The sequence below is a fragment of the Sinohyriopsis cumingii genome, unplaced genomic scaffold (assembly GCF_028554795.1).
Source record: "Sinohyriopsis cumingii isolate HCF-2022 unplaced genomic scaffold, ASM2855479v2 utg000940l, whole genome shotgun sequence".
NCBI lineage: Eukaryota > Metazoa > Mollusca > Bivalvia > Unionida > Unionidae > Sinohyriopsis > Sinohyriopsis cumingii.
The window spans coordinates 37,298-60,729 of NW_028315945.1; the positions used below are offsets into that span (position 1 = coordinate 37,298).

The following is a 23,432-nucleotide window of genomic DNA, read 5'->3' on the forward strand; positions in this document are numbered from 1 at the left end:
CCCAGTTGCAAATATCTAGTACCAACAGCAAATTAATGTTATTAAATGCCCTAGTACCAAAAGCAAACGATAGTGAATTAATGTCCCGGTACCGACAGCAAATTACTGTGGTTAAATGTTCTAGTACCAACAACAAATTAATGTGGTGAAATGTCCTAGTACCAACAGTAAATTAATGTGGTTAAATGTCCTAGTACTAACACCCAATTAATGTGGTAAAATTTCCTAGTACCAACAGCAAATTATTGCGGTTTAATGTCCTAGTACCAACAACAAATTAATGTGGTGAAATGTCTTAGTACCAACAACAAATTAATGGGTGAAATGTCCTAGTACCAATAGCAAATCAATGTGGTAAAATTTCCTAGTTCGAACAGCAAATTATTGTGGTTTAATGACCTAGTACCAACAACAAATTAATGTGGTAAAATATCCTAGTACCAACAGCAAATGTATGTGGTGAAAAGACCATGTACCAACAACAAATAAATTTGGTAAAATGTTATAGTACCAACAGCAAATTAATGAGGTAAATGTTCAAATAGTAATAGCAAATAAATGTGGTCAAAGTGCTGTAGTGGTGATAGCAAATTAAAGTGGTGAAATGCCCTAGTAGCAACAACAAGTTAATGTGGTGAAAATGCTCAAATAGCAATAGCAAATTAATGTGGTCAAAGTGCTCTAGTGGTAATAGCAAATTAATGTGGAGAATGCCCTAGTAGCAACAACAAGTTAATGTGGTCAGAATGACCCATTAGCACCCTAAAATTAGTGTGGTGCAATGACCCACTAGCAACCCAAATTAATGTGGTGTAACAACCCATTAGCGACCCCAAATTAATGTAGTGTAATAACCCATTAGCGACCCCAAATTAATGTGGTGTAATAACCCATTAGCGACCCCAAATTAATGTGGTGTAATAACCCATTAGCAACCCAAATTAATGTGGTGTAACAACCCATTAGCGACCCCAAATTAATGTAGTGTAATAACCCATTAGCGACCCCAAATTAATGTAGTGTAATGACCCATTAGCGACCCCAAATTAATGTAGTGTAATAACCCATTAGCGACCCCAAATTAATGTGGTGTAATGACCCATTAGCGACCCCAAATTAATGTAGTGTAATAACCCACTAGCAACCCCAAATTAATGAAGTGTAATAACCCATTAGCGACCCCAAATTAATGTAGTGTAATAACCCATTAGCAACCCCAAATTAATGTAGTGTAATGACCCATTAGCAACCCCAAATTAATGTGGTGTAACAACCCATTAGCGACCCCAAATTAATGTAGTGTAATAACCCATTAGCGACCCCAAAGTAATGTAGTGTAATAACCCATTAGCAACCCCAAATTAATGTGGTGTAATAACCCATTAGCGAACCAAAATTAATGTAGTGAAATGACACAGTAGCAACTGCAAATGATTTTGTAGTGAAATGACACCTTAGCACTTTATGATGCTTTGTAGATCATGTCCTCATGTTAGATTAAACCACGTCTTAATAAACGCGTTATAAATTGGCACTACGCATGTTTAGTATTGTCAAATATGATTCACATTAGTGCTTATGGGTCATTAAGTTTGTACTAAAATATCCTGAAAGTCTATGAATATGGGTTGTCGAATTTAATGATACAGGTTTGTGGGTATAGAATTTTTACTAAAACCATTCTTGTCGACAATTTATTTGCACTGATCGAAATCCTGAATTAATATTTGTTCAAAAGGTATGTTCATTACAATTTCAATGATCAAACCAAATAAAAACATACAGCGCTATTTTGTGCATAATCATTTCAGCATACACCAAAACAGTATGTATAGTTTAAAAATTGAATACTAGTATTTGATCTTCATGCGAATTAACATTAAAGACCCTGCCCATAAAACACTCTCACATGCTCCTCACAATGGGGTACCTTAAGTTGCATGTTCGACAATGCCACTACATGAGAAGTGTCAAATGGTGAATTTTGCAACCTTTTGGGGGGCTGATAATTGCCATACTTTCTATCACTTGTGACTTATAAAGAGACTATATCATATGTGCAGCCCGTCGATGATTAATCCATGAAAGTGAAGATTGTTTTACTCGACTTATTTTGTCTGTAAATATGCTATGCGGTTTCTTACCTGTGATCGAGTCATTGTGATTTTCCATTTCCTCCAGCACCGTCACAATCTCGGCCGCGCTAATTGCTTCGTCATGGATAGCCACCCAGTATAATTTACTAATCCTATGTTGCGACTACTTTGTGTCGCTGAAAGCAGCTCTGAATAAATGCGTATTCTTGAAGGTAATTGTATGGAAATTAATTTCGTAGCACGTCAGGGACTATCGATATGGCTTTGAAAAATAATTCTGATTTGTGTACCTATGATGGTTGTTGTGGTTCCAACTCCAGTTACACGAAGAACACAGTTGTTGTCGCATCAAAACTACAAAATGCATCACTCATTGTTTCTCTGCTTCGATTACTTTTCCATGTTGTTATTATTGTCGGTCCATCTTACGTTTTCTAATGCAATCACGTAATATAATTGCACGACTGGCAGACACTGTCCAGACTCATCACAGCCATGTGTAATGCGCGCACGCACTTCTAACCAATTATTATTTTTGTTACAACCACAAATGTCACACAATTAAAGAAAACATCATATTGAAGAATATTTAAATATTGGCAATTGCACCTTTCGGTGGTCTAGCTCCCACACTTGTTTCATTTAAAAACACACCGATTACGCCTATACCTATTACATCTAACGACTATTATTGCCCAATATATGTTACCCAAACAAGTGCATCGTTGTTGAATGACATTCGAGATTATTTTGTCTCAGTTGACTCAGTGTTGTTGTAAGATATTCATTGGTGAATGTAGCCGGGGTGGATACATCGGTGAATACCACTTCGCCATTGTATAAACACTCCGGTGTGTTTTAGCACCTGACCGTGTAGTTAACGCATGAGCATTTTCATGTGCACGTGCGATGATTCCAAGCTGATCTCGAGTTGATTCTGGCATATCAGTGTCATTCCAACGGCTGATTTCTACTAGACCCTGAGCACAATTATATGACAGTTCATAAGAGGGTTTGGCAATAATACTTGAAAGCAGATATTCATCGAAAAATGGAGCAAACTTTTACGATATTGGTTGGCATCCACTGATTGAACACCCAGTCGGTAGATTCCGCAAACTCATCACCGTGGTCAGAAACAATTACGTACATAATAATACATTTATCTTAAATACAAACGACAAAGACTGTTAAGTACCGCTGCTGATAAACTTTGAGTCATCGGAACTGAATTTATACTCCGGCCACTAATGATTATGATAATGTAACTGTATCAAACGTTATATAATCACTGTCCATTCTCTGGATACGTGTTATTAATCCTACAATTTCAGAGCTAAGATGCCGCTTATTATTTATCAACATTCACATTCGGCTCCACATACCTTTACTTCTGTTTAAGTTAAATAGGTATTATCAGGACTTTGGAGGTCTGCCTAATGGTATTCTGCTACTAGTTCCTGGCAATCGAAGGTTTTTTCCTTTGTTATACGACGGTCAACCGACTTTTTTCAGCACCATTACTGGTGCAGTTCTGATATCCCCCAACGTTGCAGCTTTTGTAACCGCTGAAGCCACTGCTAGAAACAATGCTGGGATCGCTACAAGGAGATAAAATATTTAACCAGTCTTTTGCATTTGTGTCACATCAGAATTTGATAGTTTTTATGTTACAGAGGTATTGTTTTGTTTGACCGCAATTAGCTGAACGAGTTGTGTTTGGGTTAATCACACTGGGGCACTTCAGATCAGTTTTGTTCAAGGAGGTTTCAGTGTGACCCCACATTCATTTATAAATACATTTGTTATTTTCGCAAGCTGATTTTCACTAAGGCCGACCTTTAATTCGTGATAGGACATAATTAATTAAATACGTAAAACGTTCAGTCATGTATTTGAGACAATTCAATGAATTTTCCACTCTCAACAACAGAGTCTTGTCAGAAAGTGTTACAGCATATCATTGAAAAGGACCACCAGCGTCGCCGATACGTGATTGCATGACAATACATATCAGCAACGGTTTGCCTGAACAACTCCATGTGTTCCAGTGAAAAGTAGTATATTGGGTACAACGTATGAAAGTCTTTTGAAATCTGAAGACCAGTGGCGAGTTTTTGATGCCGGTCTATATACGACCACACATTTTGATAAGCGTGTGCAAATATCATTGTATTCTTAGATAAGATGAATTTCAGCAGATGCATTCTGATGATAATATAACCGTAAAGAACTTTCGGTCACTCCTAAGGTGTCAAATTTCATTTTACTTTGATCGTGGTGTCCATCTTGCGCTCTAGTTTACAGGTCCACGAATACATATTTTGGCGCGGTGAGACCATGTTGGATACTTACTTGCTGTCCTACTATTCCAGTTGGTGAGTGCGCGTCTGTGATATGTGCGAGAAATGATAGCGTTGAAGTGATTCCCGACAGTATCAGTGACAACAGACGTGATTCTGCAGTCACTGACTGCAATAATAAAGGTATCGACACTGATGATTATTCTAATTCAACTTTACCAGCATCGGCACCTGCATCACTCCAAATTGAATCTTTGTTTCTGTTCTTACGAGACGAGGTCACTGTATGTTTGGCCCCTAAATATCCTTGCGAACATCGTTAGAAAACCCAAATATATGACTAGAGAAATCGCACAGCAAAACCCAAACGAATCACCGGTGAGTTGTGATCGAAACTCTGCAAATCCAATTTTGAAATCAGGTAATAGAAAATGGTATATTTTCTATAGCTGCATCAACATCGCCAGTAGCATTTTGAGCTTCATGATCAGTAACATCTTTGACAAACATGATCGTTGGACCAGCTGTTCTCTTGTAATCATAGCTGTATCTGGCAAGTTCCAGAATAATGGTGGCAACGTCTACGTTGCCAGAATTGATACCTTTTACTTTCCATCAGTGTAATAACGTGCACTGTTAAAGAACGCCGTGGTACTAACGTAGACAAATCGACCCAATTATCGACAACGTAATTGGGTATTGTTGTTATGAGCAAGTGTTTACTTAATTTCAAGAAACGTCTCACATGGAAGGAAGCCTTGACGTGTCTTGCACTTGTAATTCTACTTTAGGCTGGTTGGAGTCTCTGTCCGTATGTGGGTATTACTGAAAATCGAATTTGCTTCGATCGACCAACACAGGCGCGTCACTATCAAATGTATGAGCAGATATATCTTTTTTTATGTTACGTGTTTAGGCTCGAATAAACAGCAACGCAAGAAAGAGTGAAAACAACAAGCTTTAAAAAATTCAACAAATAATTTATTTCTTTTGGAAAATGTTGTAAAAATGAGGGAATAAAAAGAACTTACGGTTTTAAGAATCAAGTACGAAAATAATTCAAGAATAATCCTTGAATAAAATTGTCGAAGTCGTAATGATGAAATGTTCTAATGAATTTAAGTTCGAGTCCCGATGAAGAATCCAAGATGGAAGGCGATGGCGTATACTGTATCCTTTATGGTGTTAGAATGTCTACAGTTCTGTGCTATTCACGAAAAATAATCCGGTGTAGGAAATCCGAATAAAATTTGTAAGAAAGGTCTTTATTCAAGTCTTCTGTATGAGCACTCAAAATATTTCCAGAGGAACGAATCAATATTTTAGGATCCAAATAATTCGAATAAACGTTAAAATGTAATTCCCAAAATGACAACAAAAGAAACACCTTTACGTCCCAGTGTTTAGAAGCCCGACTGAGCAATTTCTTTCTAAGCATCACCATTAAAACTAAATAATGCGCAATTTCGGAAATGCCTGAGTTGCGAAATAGATGATCACGTGATCATGTTTACATATAAACAATTATGTAGCCTCGAATAACAATGATAAGAGCCAATCATTTTACTCCAAGAATAAAATAAAAAAGTCATTTACTTCACTAATAGCTATATATAAGCCTAGGGTCAGGTATTCAACACAGCCTCGATCTCAGCCTTATTAATCCCACAATAAAAATAAATAAAACAGATCTTGTTTACCTGATTGTTACTAATTTTGAATTAGGGTCGGGAACCAGGTCAGCCTTACGTGTGTACAAAACGAACAGTCAATGTCAAACTATTTTCTGGAAACGTATCGAGCTCCTTGTAAAGAAAAGCTACATTATTTTGACATGTAAAGAAATTAAAAAACAAAGCTACAAGCACCATTTGATTAAAGCCATTTGATGTGATTCGGAAAAAAACTATCACATTTATACAGAAAGTGATTTAACAGCCGACTCCATTGCATTCACTTGCAGACAACTTTGTTTGGTATCTTTATGCACCTGAAGATCTAGAAGGTAGACAACTTTGTGCTACTGACCCAGTATAGTCCGGATTGATACTCCAAGTCACTCAGCACGATATCGTTGTGGGTCTATTAATGAAAAAGTAGCAAAGGCACCGAGTCGAACTTTGTTGGAGTAATTTCAAGTTGTCTCAGCGATTACGGAACGGCCTCAAAGCTTTGTTTTGATGCTCTAGCAGATGTCATCGGTGTGCAAGCACACCAAGATCAATCACGTTTCAGCCGTAAGTTGTTTCACATTAGTATGATGTCCAAGCATATAAGTGGCAATATCATCTGGGATTATCCATTGCTTAGGATCAAGCGGGGACAAACTAACTTTATTGCATTGGTAAACACACATCCGTGTTAATCACACCGTATTATATTTACAGTGTGCGTGAACTCGTATTGATCTCGACGTCATTCCAGGTACATGTCGTGTTTAATGTCCTTTTGCACAATAACCCGTGGGACACCTCCCATTTTCATGTTGTTGCTGGATAAAACCACGATTGAACACATTTTCGGTCACAGGCCCATATACTCTTCAATTGGTGTACCAGAGCCTCCGTCTTTTAACTCACAAACAAAGCTTTTATTTGGCGTTACTAAACAACGGACTTAATTTCGGATAATCGGAGGTATATAATTCCTTGATCAAACTTGGTTCAGCCATATCCACGCACTGGTTGGTTACGATATGCATCAACAGCGAGTTAGTGTCTTGAGCCAATCCTAGTTAAACAGTTTGCTCTTGTCAGAGTAAAACTCGTACATCAGAAGATTGGACAAATCCAATACGGACAAGCCAAGGCAGACTGGTTTTGTGAGCTGAAGTTGTGACTTATTTTTTTACTGTGAATGGCAACAAGTTCACTGTTAAAGTTCTTTTTAGATTCAAAAGCTGGGTCAGCGATTAACCTTAACAGCTTGTAGTGTTCTATCACGTAGAAGTTCTACTCGGATTCTTTTGCGCAGATTCTTCATGGTTGTTTCGAACACATAATTTTTCATGGGCTTGAAAAAGTCCTTCTCGAACTCATTTGTTGCCTTTGTTATCAGATCCGTATTTATTTACTTCTACGCTGCCCTCCAAGTATGCTGGTGATGCTCAAGCACTCGATGGAAATTAATTACACACATACCCAATCGCAGATACAGCTGAATGTTTCACACGTGCAGTACATAATTCAAAGACTTGTACTAGTTTAGTGTATTTAGTGTATGTGCGTCTAGATTCATCAGCGATTGTTCACTGATACAGTTACAACCACGTACCGGACACCGACTTGGCTTCTGGTGCTAGCGGGTAATCGTTGTGTACATCATGTAAATGTTCAGGGTATTATAGTTCAACTTCAAATGAGTAATCGTAGTCCCTGTCGATGTTATAATTATGATTATCGGTGATTTTGATGGTGTGGCTACTGCTGCAATTACTAAGTGGCCATCATACCCAAAACCGAAGTTTTGAAGCACCACATGGATTTGGTTTTGTTTGAAAAAATTCTCAATGCACAGTGCATGCATTGTGTGCAGCACCTCTGAGCGCGCCAGTTATGTGACAGTGATCACGGTCTGTGGCATCAGTGGAAGTAAAAGCTTCTTCACAGATCCAGCAGTTACTGGTTGCGGACAACTCACGAACATAAGTCATGGTCAGTGACCAGTTTGTGGGTGTTAAATACATGCATCCAACGTCTGCAAGGAAATTTATTATCCTGGTTCTTACTGTGTCGGTTAAGCCACCGGGCAAGATTCTTTTTCCACATGTAGTGCGATACTGACTCAATCATATCACTCAAAAACAGCATATCGATCTGGGTTCAACCAAGTTGCCCATGTGGGAATAGTGTCTGCGGATAAAATCCTTTATCCCAAGTGAACACATTAACAGCGATAATTGGTTTAAGTGTTTGTTCAGTGTGGCTTGGAACTTGTACAGGATATTCGATATCAACAAAACTGAGTTCACACTGGTAATGGGGGCATTTTCGAAGTAGGTCCTGGTGATCACTAGCCGGATATAACGAATATAAAATTGTCCATTTGTACATCTCAGATACGATTTTTGCTTCACATGACTTAACAAGCAGTTAATAAAATCCCGAGCAAGGTTCCTCAGATACCATTGATTCTTCCAGTAGCCGGCGTTGAACCTCGCTATAAGCCTCCAATGGTATTTTATACAAACTCTCATCAGGTCCGTCATCCGTAATACGATATTTAAAATCAGTCGTTATCAAATAATTAAGTATGCTTATTTCAGGGTTCTCATGGCGGAATTCTCTTGGGGTGCTAGATACAATATCTGTCAGAAAGAAGTCCGCATAAATAATCTCAAATGACCTACTTTATTCGTTCCATTTGCAAGGTCATTCCTAAGTTAATCAAATTATCAGTGAGTTCCAAACACATCTCTGAAAACGCATATGAAATGTCTTGTGCTTCTTTGCTAAATCTATATGATGCACTAAAACGATACAGCGATTGAAGTTTTTCTGCCACATGCTTTATAGCCCAGTTATTTGGTAAAGTAATGTTATCGCCAAAGACTTCAGTAGGCCTATATTCCTTCAAAGTATTTGAAAGTAAATCTGATTTTTCCCACTATATGATATGCTTATTCTTTAATATATATAGGGTCATTTCTCGGCCCGAGCTGTACTTGTTGAATTAAAACTTGGAAATTATTGGCAAGCGACTAATTAAAAGCCGTTTTATGTGACGTTTTACGGTCAAACTAAGGTATGCAGTCCATATCAGTTTCAAAATGCGATTCAAAGATTATGCAAGCCACGTGTCCATTACTAACGTCGACTTTACAGCATCATGTTAACTTTCATTTTTCACATTCACCAACTTATACTCGGTAGTCTCATACTTACTGAAGAAAAATTTACTCCGAAACTTCTACTCGAGCCGGCAATGTTGTGTTTGATAGCACAACGCTTTAGCTTTCACGGTCACTGTTTGTATTAACACTTTCGAATTTCCAGTTAAGAAATTTTGAGAAAAGCATGGAAGTAACTGATCCGTCTGTCAGACAATATTGAAAAATACGCCATTTTATAATGCTATTTCCCAAAATTATTATGCGTATTCAACCATGGTGTAATGGTAAGCACATATAGTCATGTAATAGTAATTGTAGGACAACCGAATATTTCGCCATGATTCCTAGAAATATTGCAGGTAGTTTTCGATATTTGCAAAACTGATTTTGTATTATTTGGCTTGTATTATTTCGCTTTGAATGCTAGGCACACCGAAAAATCACATTGCTAAATTAAATCAGAATATCGCATCCTCCATAAATTAGTCTGACACACTAGATAAGCATGTCTTGATTAGAGCTGCACTGAGTTATAACTGATTCGTGTAATTACATCAGCGTACTATGTATAAGTTCGGAGTATGGATCCAGCATTGCTACTTAGTAACCACCGGCCAAAAAATAATGATACCGTATACAGCCTCAAGAACGTGCCTGCGTTTGGTAAATATCGTGAATTAATTATCCTAGGGGGATATATGTAATATATAGCTTGTTTGCCAATTCATGGTCAATAGAGGCTCTGGCGATTATCAGGACCCAATAAGGCACATGGGGGCAAAATCGGTTTTATGACACTGCTACATGTTAAACTTTGGTCGAAAATTGCAAAAAGAGTTCTTCTGTATTTAACTTTGCTTTAGCAATTTTCCGCCAATGAAACGGATACAATATAAAATTTGGTCAATTTAGTGCAGCCGAACGGTTTCAAGAGACAATCGCTTTTTTATGGTATTATCTGGCGTTAGTTTGAAATGCTGAACGAATGAATCGTTGCCGTTATTTAACATATTATTTTGCTTTCAAGTTCTATGTGGCCTTAGGTATATAAACTAGTCGAGCAGGAACGAAATACGTGTCTCCATCCATTCAAACAAAACTTTCACTGCCTCTGGTGATTTCATTTTCTTCACAACAAATTTAAAATCGTAGGACAAATGTTATTAAACATGGCCCTAGCTTATATATATATATATATATATATATATATATATATATATATATATATATATATATATATATATATATATATATATATAAGATTTAATGTCACGTCAGTAATGCCCTCTCTATACTGTAACGTTTACGCTTTACAGTTACGTACTTCTCAAATTAGGTCAGATGTTAAGTTGTGTACATTTGCAACAAACACATTGGAGAGAATATTGATATACCCCTGTGCTACTTTCATGTACGGTGACTGAAATTTCCGTATAGGTGGTATTAGGAAAACAACACTTAGCCTAATGCAGAAATATGATCCAAATGACCGCTCTCGTGTGCTTGATAAATAACCACGAACTAGTATTCAGTACACTAACTTAGCAGTTATTGAAATAAAGAACATCAATATTACCCGACTAGACAATACTACCTTTGAAATAGGCATTAAACTGATAATAAAACGAGAAATGAATAAATTGCAAAAGTTATCGTCTAGGTTTTTTCTTCACTTTTGCTCCTGAAGTTTAACCTCTCCGGTGATCTAGTGGTTAGAGCGTCCGCCTCGGGAGGTCATGGGTTCGATCCCCGGCTGAGTCATACCAAAAACTTACAAAAATGGTACTAACAGCTGCCTCGCTTGGCGCTCAGCATTCAAAGGTTAGTGTTAGGACTAGTCGACCTGGTGTCAGGATAATGTGACTGGATGGGACATCATGCTATATGTCTGCGGCATGATGCCCCGGTGGTATACATCACTATAAACTGCCAGACATCGTAGCGATATGACTGAAAAATTGTTAAAGCAATTTAAAAATCCGAATCTGAATTACACACTCCTGAAGTCCAGTAAGTCAAGCTTTCCAAGCGCAGTTAGCTGTCTTGTGAGAATACATATCTGATACAACTCTATCAAGCAACTACACCCATCAATGAAATAGCAAAATAAAGGGAATCAAAAGTTATTTTGAAATTGCATAAAATATATGCAAGGTTTTTTGTTTTACGTAAGCAGGATAACATTGTGAAAATCAAGGGAACTTAATTGTTTTTCATTAAAAATGAAATACTGCACAAAGTAGGAAAATGAAGTGGAACTATAAATGCCGATTAGATATGTCCTAAAACTAGGTCAAGTTATAGTTTGCTCCAACTTAAATTAGAAACATAAAAAGTATTTTTTAAAAATAAGTAACTGAAAAACACACATATACAATAAGACATTATAAAACAAATTAGAACATCTTTAGATTTTCCTGTATATGTATTAATTACCCTGCCATCTGTGTCTTTCGAAACCACTTTTTTTGTGGAAAAAAAGACAACAGTGTAGTGCAATGTCACATTGTCGGCAATGAAAAATGCAAACGTTTGTCGACATAATAATCTTTTCTACATTGAATATGATGAAGCAATATTACATAGTATTAACAATAATGCAAATTTAACTGATATTGATTGAAGTCATATAATACAGCATAATATTAATGACATCATGTCATAACATATCAGTTGGAATTGACCTACAATGTCTGATTCAACCACGTCTATCTCAGGCACATGCGAGAGGTACAAGGCCCTGGGGGAAGTATGTAACGCAATGGAGAAAATGAATGGTCACTGTGGGTGTAGCTCTGGACTCTACTGTAAATTTTACCCGCTCAATATCCAGCTCAATCCGCAGGTCCTTCTTCCACACCCAGGTGGAATCTCCAGTCGCCGCGACATGCGCCCTGGTTACAGCAAGTGTGATCCAATCAATACGGCATAAATAAACATACCAAATATTACAATGTAATAAAGTGCTTGGACATAGACCTCTTCCCATTATCATTTATATCAGGGTACATACCAGTTTCTTCGTGAATGAAAGAATCGGTTGGATACAGCATAGTTTTCGGCTGAAAGGAAATATTCTGTTATAGACAAATTTTCTGTTAAAACTCGCAAAACTAATATTTATTCTGTGTATACGTTGCTTTTGAAATACTACACATAACATATAATTTTATTTCGTAATAATGTTATACGCAATTTTAAAACAAATGATCCTCTGAGACCTTCATAGTGGAATGACTCGCCAACTGATATCAAGAAATATATTTTCCTCCAGTTCGGTGTAGGTTTCTAATTCTCTGACTCCCATATTGTATAGATTAGGATTCTGACAAACAGTTTAAGTACTTTAAACACGTGTAGCTTATATTTGGAGTTTTCCTGTAATAATGAAATGGAAAGAAAACTACAGACTAATAAGAGTGTTTTTCTAGCAAGTGACTCTCTAGAGTGTAACTTGAACACATACATCATTTGACCTTCAACTGGCCTATAGTTCGTACCACATCCGTACAATTACTTTTTAAATTCAAGAATTTCATGATAGAAAATTATGCCAGTAATTTTCTCACCTGTTTAGTCTTAATGCTTAATGTTTAATATTTCTGGTCAAGTAATCAACATAAATAAGCGTATACAAATAGTACAGTAGGTTGATATGATCACTAGTTCATATTTTCAATATGCGTGTGTGTGTATTTACTGGGTTTAAAATGTGTGGGCCTTTATTGGGTTAAAATGTGTGGGCCTTTATTGGGTTTAACATGTGTGGGCCTTTATTGGGTTTAACATGTGTGGGCCTTTATTGGGTTTGACATGTGTGGGCTTTATTGAGACAAACAAGAATTTAACATTACTTCTTCAATAAATAGATTAAACATGGGTGGGTCTGTGGTCTCAAATACGAATTTAGCTTTGAGGATATAACTTTAAGGTCAAGTTAGCCTCTATGACCTCACACATTTTAGGCTAAAATGTTTTGGGATTTTTGGGACTCTACACCATATATCGGGAAATGTAACCCTAAAATGTTTATAGGTTTAACATTATATGCCTTTATGGTCTCTAACATTAAAAAAAAAACAATCTTAAAATCGTCTATAGCATTAACATACGCCTACACCTTGACTCACCAATACCTAGTCATGCACTATCCATTATTCTCACATTTCCTATCCAATACAGCACATATACTCTCCAAAACGTCGTTTGCAGTGAACAACACCCAGTGATTATACTATCATTGCTTCGATATTTGCTATCCAACACCCCGCATTTAATATCCAACACTCGTTTAAATATTGTCTACTACCCCCCAAACACAATCCAGCACCTCATATTTAGTATTCAGCACCAACATTGTCACATACTATCTATTGCCCCTACATTTTACATTCCACCATCATACATTCACTATTAAATGCTCCGTTAGGAACGAAAACACCTATCATGTCATATCTATTACCCCACATTTACTATCCATAACTCCTCATACATTTACTATCCAACACTCCGGTCTGTGGACTAAGGACGGGGTGTGGTATTTGCGTTAGTCGCCATAGAGGACATGACACGGTAAACGTATAGCGTGGTATGTATCCCCTAGTCGACACATCACACCACTACACTACTTATAAATGTTATTTTCCCTGAATTTTAAATATAATTTGCAACTGGCAAAACAACATGTCAATCATGACAATATTATTTGTGGTGATTACTTTCTAGAAATATTGTTTCAAAGTAATTCCCAGTGAATGGTGGTCAGTTCTATAAGTAGTCTATCCCGCGAGTGCAAGTTCTGTCGCCGGGTCCTACTCCAAACAGCACAGACTCTCATGCAATGTCGCATAATGAGTTGACAGATTAGAGTTGTTATACTAATTACTTCTAACACTCTGCTTAGACCGAGATCTGCCTACACATTATGCAACATGATACGTCAAGCTTGGATCTATGCAGTTTACGTTTGGATCACACATTTACTCGAGTATAGACCGTGCTATTTCGAAGTTCATCAGACGGTGAGTATAGACTATGAGAGTTTGAAGTCTCAGTCCGACGTTGCGTATAGACTGTGATATTTCGAAAGCTCAGACAGACAGTGGTCAGAGCTTAGACTATTGAGCTACAAATAAAATGTTTCACCTTGTAATGACAAATATAGTCCAAGAGCATGTATAAATCACATTCCCATTCGGTTACAGTGTTGCAGCGTTAAATTTGTGTTTATATAATACTTTATTTCAAAATAAATTATAAATCTATCTTGTGATCTACTAATCAAGGTACATATTATAATTTGATACATGAAGACCTTAAATTCACTAAGACTTACAAAATATACATATAGCCTGCAGGAACAAAGCGACATGTCGAGCGTGTATTTATACTAATATTAATTTTGTATCAATTTAATTTACTTTTCTGAATATAAAATGGTTTAACGTTTTATCATTAAAGAAGAAACCAGACGTATGGGTAAATAGTTTGTCTAGTACAAGAATAATGTGTTTTTCTTTTTGTAGTAAAACCATGACTCTTTCGCTGCTGTCATTACCAGTCAAAAATATCTTCTGGCTCAAGCCAACTACCTATAAGATATAAATTGCAGCTCTAGTCTATCGTATCTGTATATATCGCATGTCTGATTTCAATATAATTTATACCGTCGTATTTTGTATCTACAGATCGGGGTCTGCAATTTGTTACCAGAATTCAAAAGTAAAACTACTTGCTTAGACCCTGATCTGCATTTTTATTCATATTTTTGTAGTTTCGTGTGTTTGCAAATATAGTACAATGAATATCTAGCTGTAGAGGTCTTCAGATACATCGATCCAGTTAGTCAAATTTTTTATCAATATTTTTGTTCTGCGATTGGCCGTATTCAAAACAGTGCAATGACATTATAGCTGACCGATAAATATATAAGGATCAGAGAGAGGGATGAAATTAGCACAATGACTGGATAAAATCCAAGTGTTTAGTTCTCCAGTGATGAATTGTTTTCCGGAAAATGGAGTACATGTCTATTGTTCGTTTGTTATTAGAACACTTGACCATTGTATATTAGCGTACAGTAACATAAGTATATTAGGTATGAAAGCTTTATTGTACTGCCAACATATCCATACCGTCACATCGTACAGTACATTACATATTCATACCGTCACCTCGTACAGTACATAACATATCCATACCGTCACCTCGTACAGTACATAACATATCCATACCGTTACATCATACAGTACATATATCCATACCGTCACATCATACAGTACATAACATATTCATACCGTCACATCGTACAGCACGTAGCATATCCAAACCGTCACATCGTACAGCATATACCATATCCATACCGTCACCTCGTACAGTACATAACATATCCATACCGTTACATCATACAGTACATAATATATCCATACCGTCACATCATACAGTACATAACATATTCATACCGTCACATCGTACAGCACGTAGCATATCCAAACCGTCACATCGTACAGCATATACCATATCCATACCGTCACCTCGTACAGTACATAACATATTCATACCGTCACATCGTACAGTACATAACATATTCATACCGTCACATCGTACAGTACATAACATATCCATACCGTCACATCGTACAGCACATAACATATCCATACCGTTACATCATACAGTACATAACATATCCATACCGTCACCTCGTACAGTACATAACATATCCATACCGTTACATCGTACAGTACATACCATATTCATACCGTTACATCATACAGTACATAACATATCCATACCGTCACATCATACAGTACATAACATATTCATACCGTCACATCGTACAGCACGTAACATATCCAAACCGTCACATCGTACAGCATATACCATATCCAAACCGTCACATCGTTTATCAAATAACATATCCATACCGTCACATCATACAGTACATAACATATCCATACCGTCACATCGTACAGCTCGTAGCATATCCAAACCGTCACATCGTATATCAAATAACATATCCATACCGTCACCTCGTACAGTACATAACATATCCATACGTCACATCATACAGTACATAACATATTCATACCGTCACATCGTACAGCACGTAACATATCCAAACCGTCATATCTTACAGCATATACCATATCCAAACTGTCACATCGTGTATCAAAAAACATATCCATACGGTCACATTATTCAGTACATAACAAATCCATACCGTCACATCGTACAGCACATACCATATCCATACCGTCAGACCGTACAGCACATAACATATCCATACCGTCATATCGTACAACACATGACATATCCAAACCGTGACATCGTAGAGCACATAATATATTCATATCGTGACATCGTATTATATAGCACATAATATATCCATACCGTGACATCATAGAGCACAAAATATATCCATACCGTCAGACCGTACATCACATACTATATTCATATCGTGACTTCGTAGAGCACATAAGATATCCATACCGTCACATCGTACATCACATAACATATCCAAACCGTGACATCGTAGAGCATAATATATCCATAACGTGACATCGTAGAGCAGATAATATATCGATACCGTGACATCGTACAGCACATAATATATCCATACCGTCACATCGTACAGCACATAACATATCCATACCGTCAGACCGTACATCACATACTATATCCATACCGTGATATCGTAGAGCATATAATATATCCATACCGTCACATCGTACAGCACACAATATATCCATACCGTTAGACCGCACAGCACATACAATATCCATACCGTCACATCGTACAGCACATAACATATCCATACCGTCAGACCGTACAGCACATACCATATCCATACCGTCACATCGTACAGCACATAACATATCCATGCCGTCAGACCGTACAGCACATAATACATCCATACCGTCACATCGTACAGCACATAACATATTCATACCGTCACATCGTACAGCACATACTATATCCATACCGTGACATCGTATAGCACATAATACATCCATACCGTCACATCGTACATCACATAACATATCCATACCGTCAGACCGTACAGCACATACCATATCCATACCGTCACATCGTACAGCACATAACATATCCATGCCGTCAGACCGTACAGCACATAATACATCCATACCGTCACATCGTACAGCACATAACATATTCATACCGTCACATCGTACAGCACATACTATATCCATACCGTGACATCGTATAGCACATAATACATCCATACCGTCACATCGTACATCACATAACATATCCATACCGTCAGACCGTACAGCACATACCATATCCATACCGTCACATCGTACAGCACATAACATATCCATACCGTCAGACCGTACATCACATACTATATCCATACCGTGATATCGTAGAACATATAATATATCCATACCGTCACATCGTACAGCACACAATATATCCATACCGTCAGACCGTACATCACATACCATATCCATACCGTCACATCGTACAGCACATAACATATCCATGCCGTCAGACCGTACAGCACATAATACATCCATACCGTCACATCGTACAGCACATAGCATATTCATACCGTCACATCGTACAGCACATACTATATCCATAGCTTGACATCGTATAGCACATAATACATCCATACCGTCACATCGTACATCACATAACATATCCATGCCGTCAGACCGTACAGCACATACCATATCCATACCGTCACATCGTACAGCACATAACATATCCATACCGTCAGACCGTACAGCACATACCATATCCATACCGTCACATCGTACAGCACATAACATATCCATACCGTCAGACCGTACAGCACATAATACATCCATACCGTCACATCGTAGAGCACATAACGTATCCATACCGTCACATCGTGCATCACATAACATATTCATACCGTCACATCGTACAGCACATAATATATCCATACCTTCACATTGTAGAGCACATGACATATCCATACCGTCAGACCGTACAGCACATAGCACAGCCTAAAAGTAAAATTTACCACTGATACCCGAGTCTCTCCTTGACTTAGTTCTCATAATGATCGCTAGGTGGCTGCGGGATAATACAATAAAACATTGACCGAGGGCGACAAAAGGCATTTGTTTTGCTTTTGTTGTTTTAACGGCATTTGAAATATATTATTGGTTACATCATGCAGAAGAAATCGGAGTTATGTGCTTTTCCAGTAGTGACCAAGGCAGGTGACTAAAGGCGAGAAAGTCTTAGTTTTGTATGTCCCTTATAAGGCTGCGCATATCATGTGACGCTGTTGTCACTTGTTTCAGAACGTGTACCTTTACACCTGTGATTATTTAAAGATGTTTCTTTTATGTGTTGGCACGTAATGCATAATTTGTCCGCACAAGACTTTGAGTTACCAACTGTTATTTGATTTGTGAATGCTTTTAAGTTTGCCCTGTGTAGCATGTCTCCGAGATGTTATATTCAATGATACAACTGGTTTGATTCGAACAGTATCACTTCACACGATTCATTAGTTGGCCAGTGTTACTGAATAATCCGACGATGCAGATAAATCAGCCCCACACCAATAATTATTTTGACTGGTGGATTAAGAGACGATACCGCTTATTAGTTAAAACTTGCAATCTGCAGTCACTCTTGACTGCAACATCGGTGTAAATTTTATACACGTACCGGTATTTCTCGCGACTGTTTAACTTCTGTCAGCTTAATTTTTTTTTGGGGGGGGGGGGGCGATATGCACATACTATTTCAGGATCAAATTCTATGTTATGTGACTTGTAAATCCATGTGGAGTAACACAACCCCCTGTTCTGATAACATTTTGAATTTCGCGCCAGATATGGCTGTTACCAAATACCAGTTAAGTGTTTAAACAGTACGCAGGTGTGTTCTGGAAAGAGTTGCATGAGCAAAATTGAAATGATATCAGACCCACATAATGCGACGTACTTGAGGGCCGTAATGGTGTAACGTGGGAATGAATGGTATTCGTTACAACGAAAATCATATGGCGAATAACAATCCTTTCAAGTGCACTGGATCCAGCAAGGGATCACGTGTGTCAGTGATTGATGAAGATAAATTCAATAAACTGACAACGAACAGTGCGAAACGAGTATCTAGCTAGCCTGAGAACTTTCGACCCTTTAATGTGTCTTTTTCAAAGGCAAATACAAAACATAGACAAGTCAAACAAATAAAACAGACAAACGGTTATGTTTGCGAAACTTTACATGGCTGTTTCTACAGGAATTCAACCTTTTAACTCTAGTATGCGTCAACTAGTTTATTTCAGCTTGTATTGACCTAGAAATTGATGAGCCATAACGACATCTATTATTTTATGTAAATTTATGTAAGCGCAGATTATATCCCGGATATTTCATTGTTATAGTAGTCACAGGCTATTGAGCAAATTTAGAGAATTATTTAAAAGAAAATGTATCAGCTGCAAAAGATAATTTTATTTGTGCATGGTTGTCATTTTCTAGTCCACCTGGTTTAAAACGCTTCGTTTCAATGTTCTAAGGCGGCGTATCCAGTAACATTACTTTAAGTTCATGGTTTGTGGTCTCCAGTTGGGGTTATGAGCAATAGCAATAAGTGTTACATCACTGAACGTGTGGCCAGGGGAAGTGAAGAGTTCTGCTACCGAGCTTCTGTACAGCTTCTTTGTCATCCAATCAGATCTATGAAGGTTGATCCTTTTGTGTAGCTTCTCAGTTTCTCCGACAAACTGAAGGCTACAGTTCTTACATGTGATGAGATAAATGACATTCTCTGTTTTGCGCGTTTTGTTTGGACCATGTATGTTTAATTATTCTCTAGTCACTGTGCTAGAAAATGACCTGGTCTCTATCATATGTTGACACGTTTTGCACCTTTTATCGCCACATGGGCCAGATGGACTAGGTTGGTCTTGATTAGTGATTGGCGTTAGCTTCGCCCTGACTATAATGTCCTTGAGGTTATTTTGGTCTCCGGTAGGCGACTACAGGTTTGTTAGGGAAGATTAACTTGAGTGCGTCCGACGACTCCACGATAGTGTTCCACGATGATTTTACCTACTTTGAGGCTGTCTGGATGGTAGGTCAGGATAAATGGTATCCGATCAGCCTTTTCCTTCTTTTCATATTTTAGTAGGTCATCGTGATTTGTTTGTTTAGCCCTTCGGGTTCCTCTGTAACCAGGTCTTTGTCGTAGCCTTGGTACATTAAATGTTTAGATAGCTCTTCGGACTTTATTGGAATGTTTCATCGTGGGAGCGAATTCTGCGTATCCTCGGTGCCAGGCTACATGGGATGTTCTTAATGCAGTGTTTTGGATGACAGCTACTTGGGAGGACATACAGGTGTTTGTCGGTTGGTTTGGAGTAGATGGGTGTATGAAGTTTGTTTTCTACCAGTCTGGTTGTTGTGTCCAGGAAGACGTGGTTTGAGTTGGAGATTTCTGCTGTGAAATGTTTTGAGAGATGGAAGTTGTTTGCTTTTAATATGGAATCATCCAGACTTTCTCTTCCATGTTGCCACTTCATTTATATATATAAAAAGCTAAGACACAATACCAGGGCCAGGAAGGAAATGTAGGTTAGTTACCTTTCTAAAGCATTCTTAGCTGTCAACACGATTATGAATTTCCAAGTAAATAACTAATGTTCTAGACTCAGATTAAAGTAAACATCTTTATCTCCATTAATAATGATCTGAATATTTAATCTATAATCATATATAAATATTAGCTATGTAAGTTGCTGTAATCAAATAAATGTATATAGTCAGGTAAGCCATTAACTTGATATTGAACAAAGGTGAACTACAACAAACTCCATATTTCGTGGTCGATAACCAACCACTTCATAAGCTCTTTTACTGTATCAGACCTACCTTTTGGAATTCCTTACTGCTGGGGATACATAACTCAATTTCCCTTCCTTCGTTTAAAATCTCATTAAAGAAATTATGTCGTGAACAGGTGGAATGGTTATTAAAGACTCCCAAAAGAGAATTCTATCAATGTCTCCAGAAATAATATGTGCCTGTTTTCTTCGATGTATTTAAATGCGACTCATAACATACTGGAATGTACTTTTTACCTGTGTACGGTATATTGTTGATATATTTACCAGTTGACCAATATTGCTGCATTTATTTATACCTTTCAATTCTTTGTTAGTACGTGTGCGAGCATACTTGACCTGTGTGCAAGTTACTTTTTAACAACATAATCTGTACAAACACTGAGGATCACATTAAAGATGGCTCTTTCATCACCAGATATGTTATCCTTGTTAAGTTAATAATAATAATAATAATAATAATAATAATAATAATAACATTATTATTATTATTATTATTATTATTATTAGCGTTTTTATTACTAGTATTGATGTTGTCGCATTAATTTGATTTAACTAATTGTCAGAGAATTCCTAGGAAAATCATTGTTTCACAAAATATAACGAGTACATGTTGTTGGGTTGATATGTACAATATAGTCCGTTTGATATATTGTTGGGTTGATATGTACAGTAAAGTCCTTCTGGCAAATTATTGAGTTACTATGTACAATAAAGTCCATCTGATATGTTATCAGTAAAATAAATACAAAGAAGTACTTATTTTATTGCACAACAGTGTCTTCCAGTGCATACATGGATTAAGCTAGTAATTGTTTTTAGTTTACATATCAGAACAAAAACTGCCCTAGATCGTTAGACAGTTTGTATTTGTAAAGATCAATAATTGTCTCGGCCTTAATATTATGGGTAATTTTTTTTATAAAGTTCTAAACAGCGGGAAAATGCAACACCTAAAAATTCTTTAAACTTATACATGACCATTGGTACACTAACGTTGTAGTTACAGTGGGACAATACGGTACATGCTAGTATGTAGATTTGAGAAAACCGCCTAATGCGGACGCAGTGCGATATACAATACGTTAGTATTACATTATGCTATAAAATAAGTTCAGTTCCAGTTCCACTTTTGGTGTTACTATGACACACCTTTATATGTGCTACATGGAATTATGTCATGGTCAACTGTTTTAATTTATACGAAAGGATCAGTTTTCTATGCAGTTTTCGTATTTATGATAATAAACTGTCGGACGAAAGATGCGTACAGATCCTTACAATTTGACCAAAAGCTACAAATAATTCATTATTCTTAAGTTCGGCATTAACCTGCAGAAAGGGGATTTACATGATCTGGAATCTCACTGAATATTCACAAAACGATTTTCTTATATTACTACAATGATATTTAAATTTAAATATAAATCATGAAATTACCTGCCCAATACTGTGTCCGTGTTTTTTCTTATGTGTATGCACAGTGTACTGAGAGTTAGAAAGAAAAAGAGAAAGGAGACACTGTGCGTGAAGACAAACCTGATATTAATACAACTGATATCAGATGACAACACTACTTGGACATCTGTAATTCATACCTATAACGTACATGAGTAATTGATATCTATAATGGGCATATGTAATTCATAGCTATAATGGACATGCGTAATTGATATCTATAATGGGCATATGTAATTCATACCTATAATGGACATGCGTAATTGATACTTATAATGGGCATATGTAATTCATACCTATAATGGACATATTTAACTCATCCTTGGACATATGTAATTCATACCAATAATGGACATCAGTAATTTATCTCTAAAACAGAAATAAGTAAGTCATAGCTATAATGGAGATAAATAATTAATATCTATAATGGACATGTGTAATTTATATCTATGATGAACATTAATGATTCATAGCTATAATGGACATTTGTAATTCATACCTATATGCTTGTAACTAATGTTCGTTGAGGGTACATGAATGTAGTTAATGCATCCATTTTCCAGGCACGTGCGAAAGGTTCCGGACCATGGGCGAACACTGTTATCCACTAGAGAAGATGAATGGACATTGCGGGTGTGGTCACGGACTTTACTGTCACCGCACGCCTCCAGCCACCATAGCGCCTCTGCACACCCTGCCCAAAATTGATCGGAGAATGATTCTGCCTGGAACGTACGCGTGCGCTGAAACAGTGTGATGAGAAACGGTAGTTTCATATGGAATACTGAGAAGAAAAAAAATGGTTTGTTTTGCTTAAAATAAACAAAATAAAAACATTATTCTTGAAACTTACAATTGTAATTAAATACACTTTATAAAATGTA

At 37.0% G+C, this 23,432-nt stretch overlaps 1 protein-coding gene across 2 annotated transcripts in view; it reads left to right on the forward strand.

Moving 5' to 3' along the window:
- The window catches only part of LOC149772971 (uncharacterized), a 28,993-nt gene extending 5,561 nt beyond the window's left edge, over positions 1-23,432 (forward strand). Inside the window, exon 3 of one of the 2 annotated variants that reach the window (XM_089946988.1) lies at positions 23,112-23,432. In XM_089946988.1, coding sequence (XP_089803114.1) covers positions 23,112-23,305 — 194 coding nt within the window. In that variant the 3' untranslated portion in view covers positions 23,306-23,432. Of the gene's footprint in view, positions 1-11,947; positions 12,209-23,111 lie in introns of those variants that run through there. The other variant, XM_089946987.1, reaches the window with a different exon arrangement.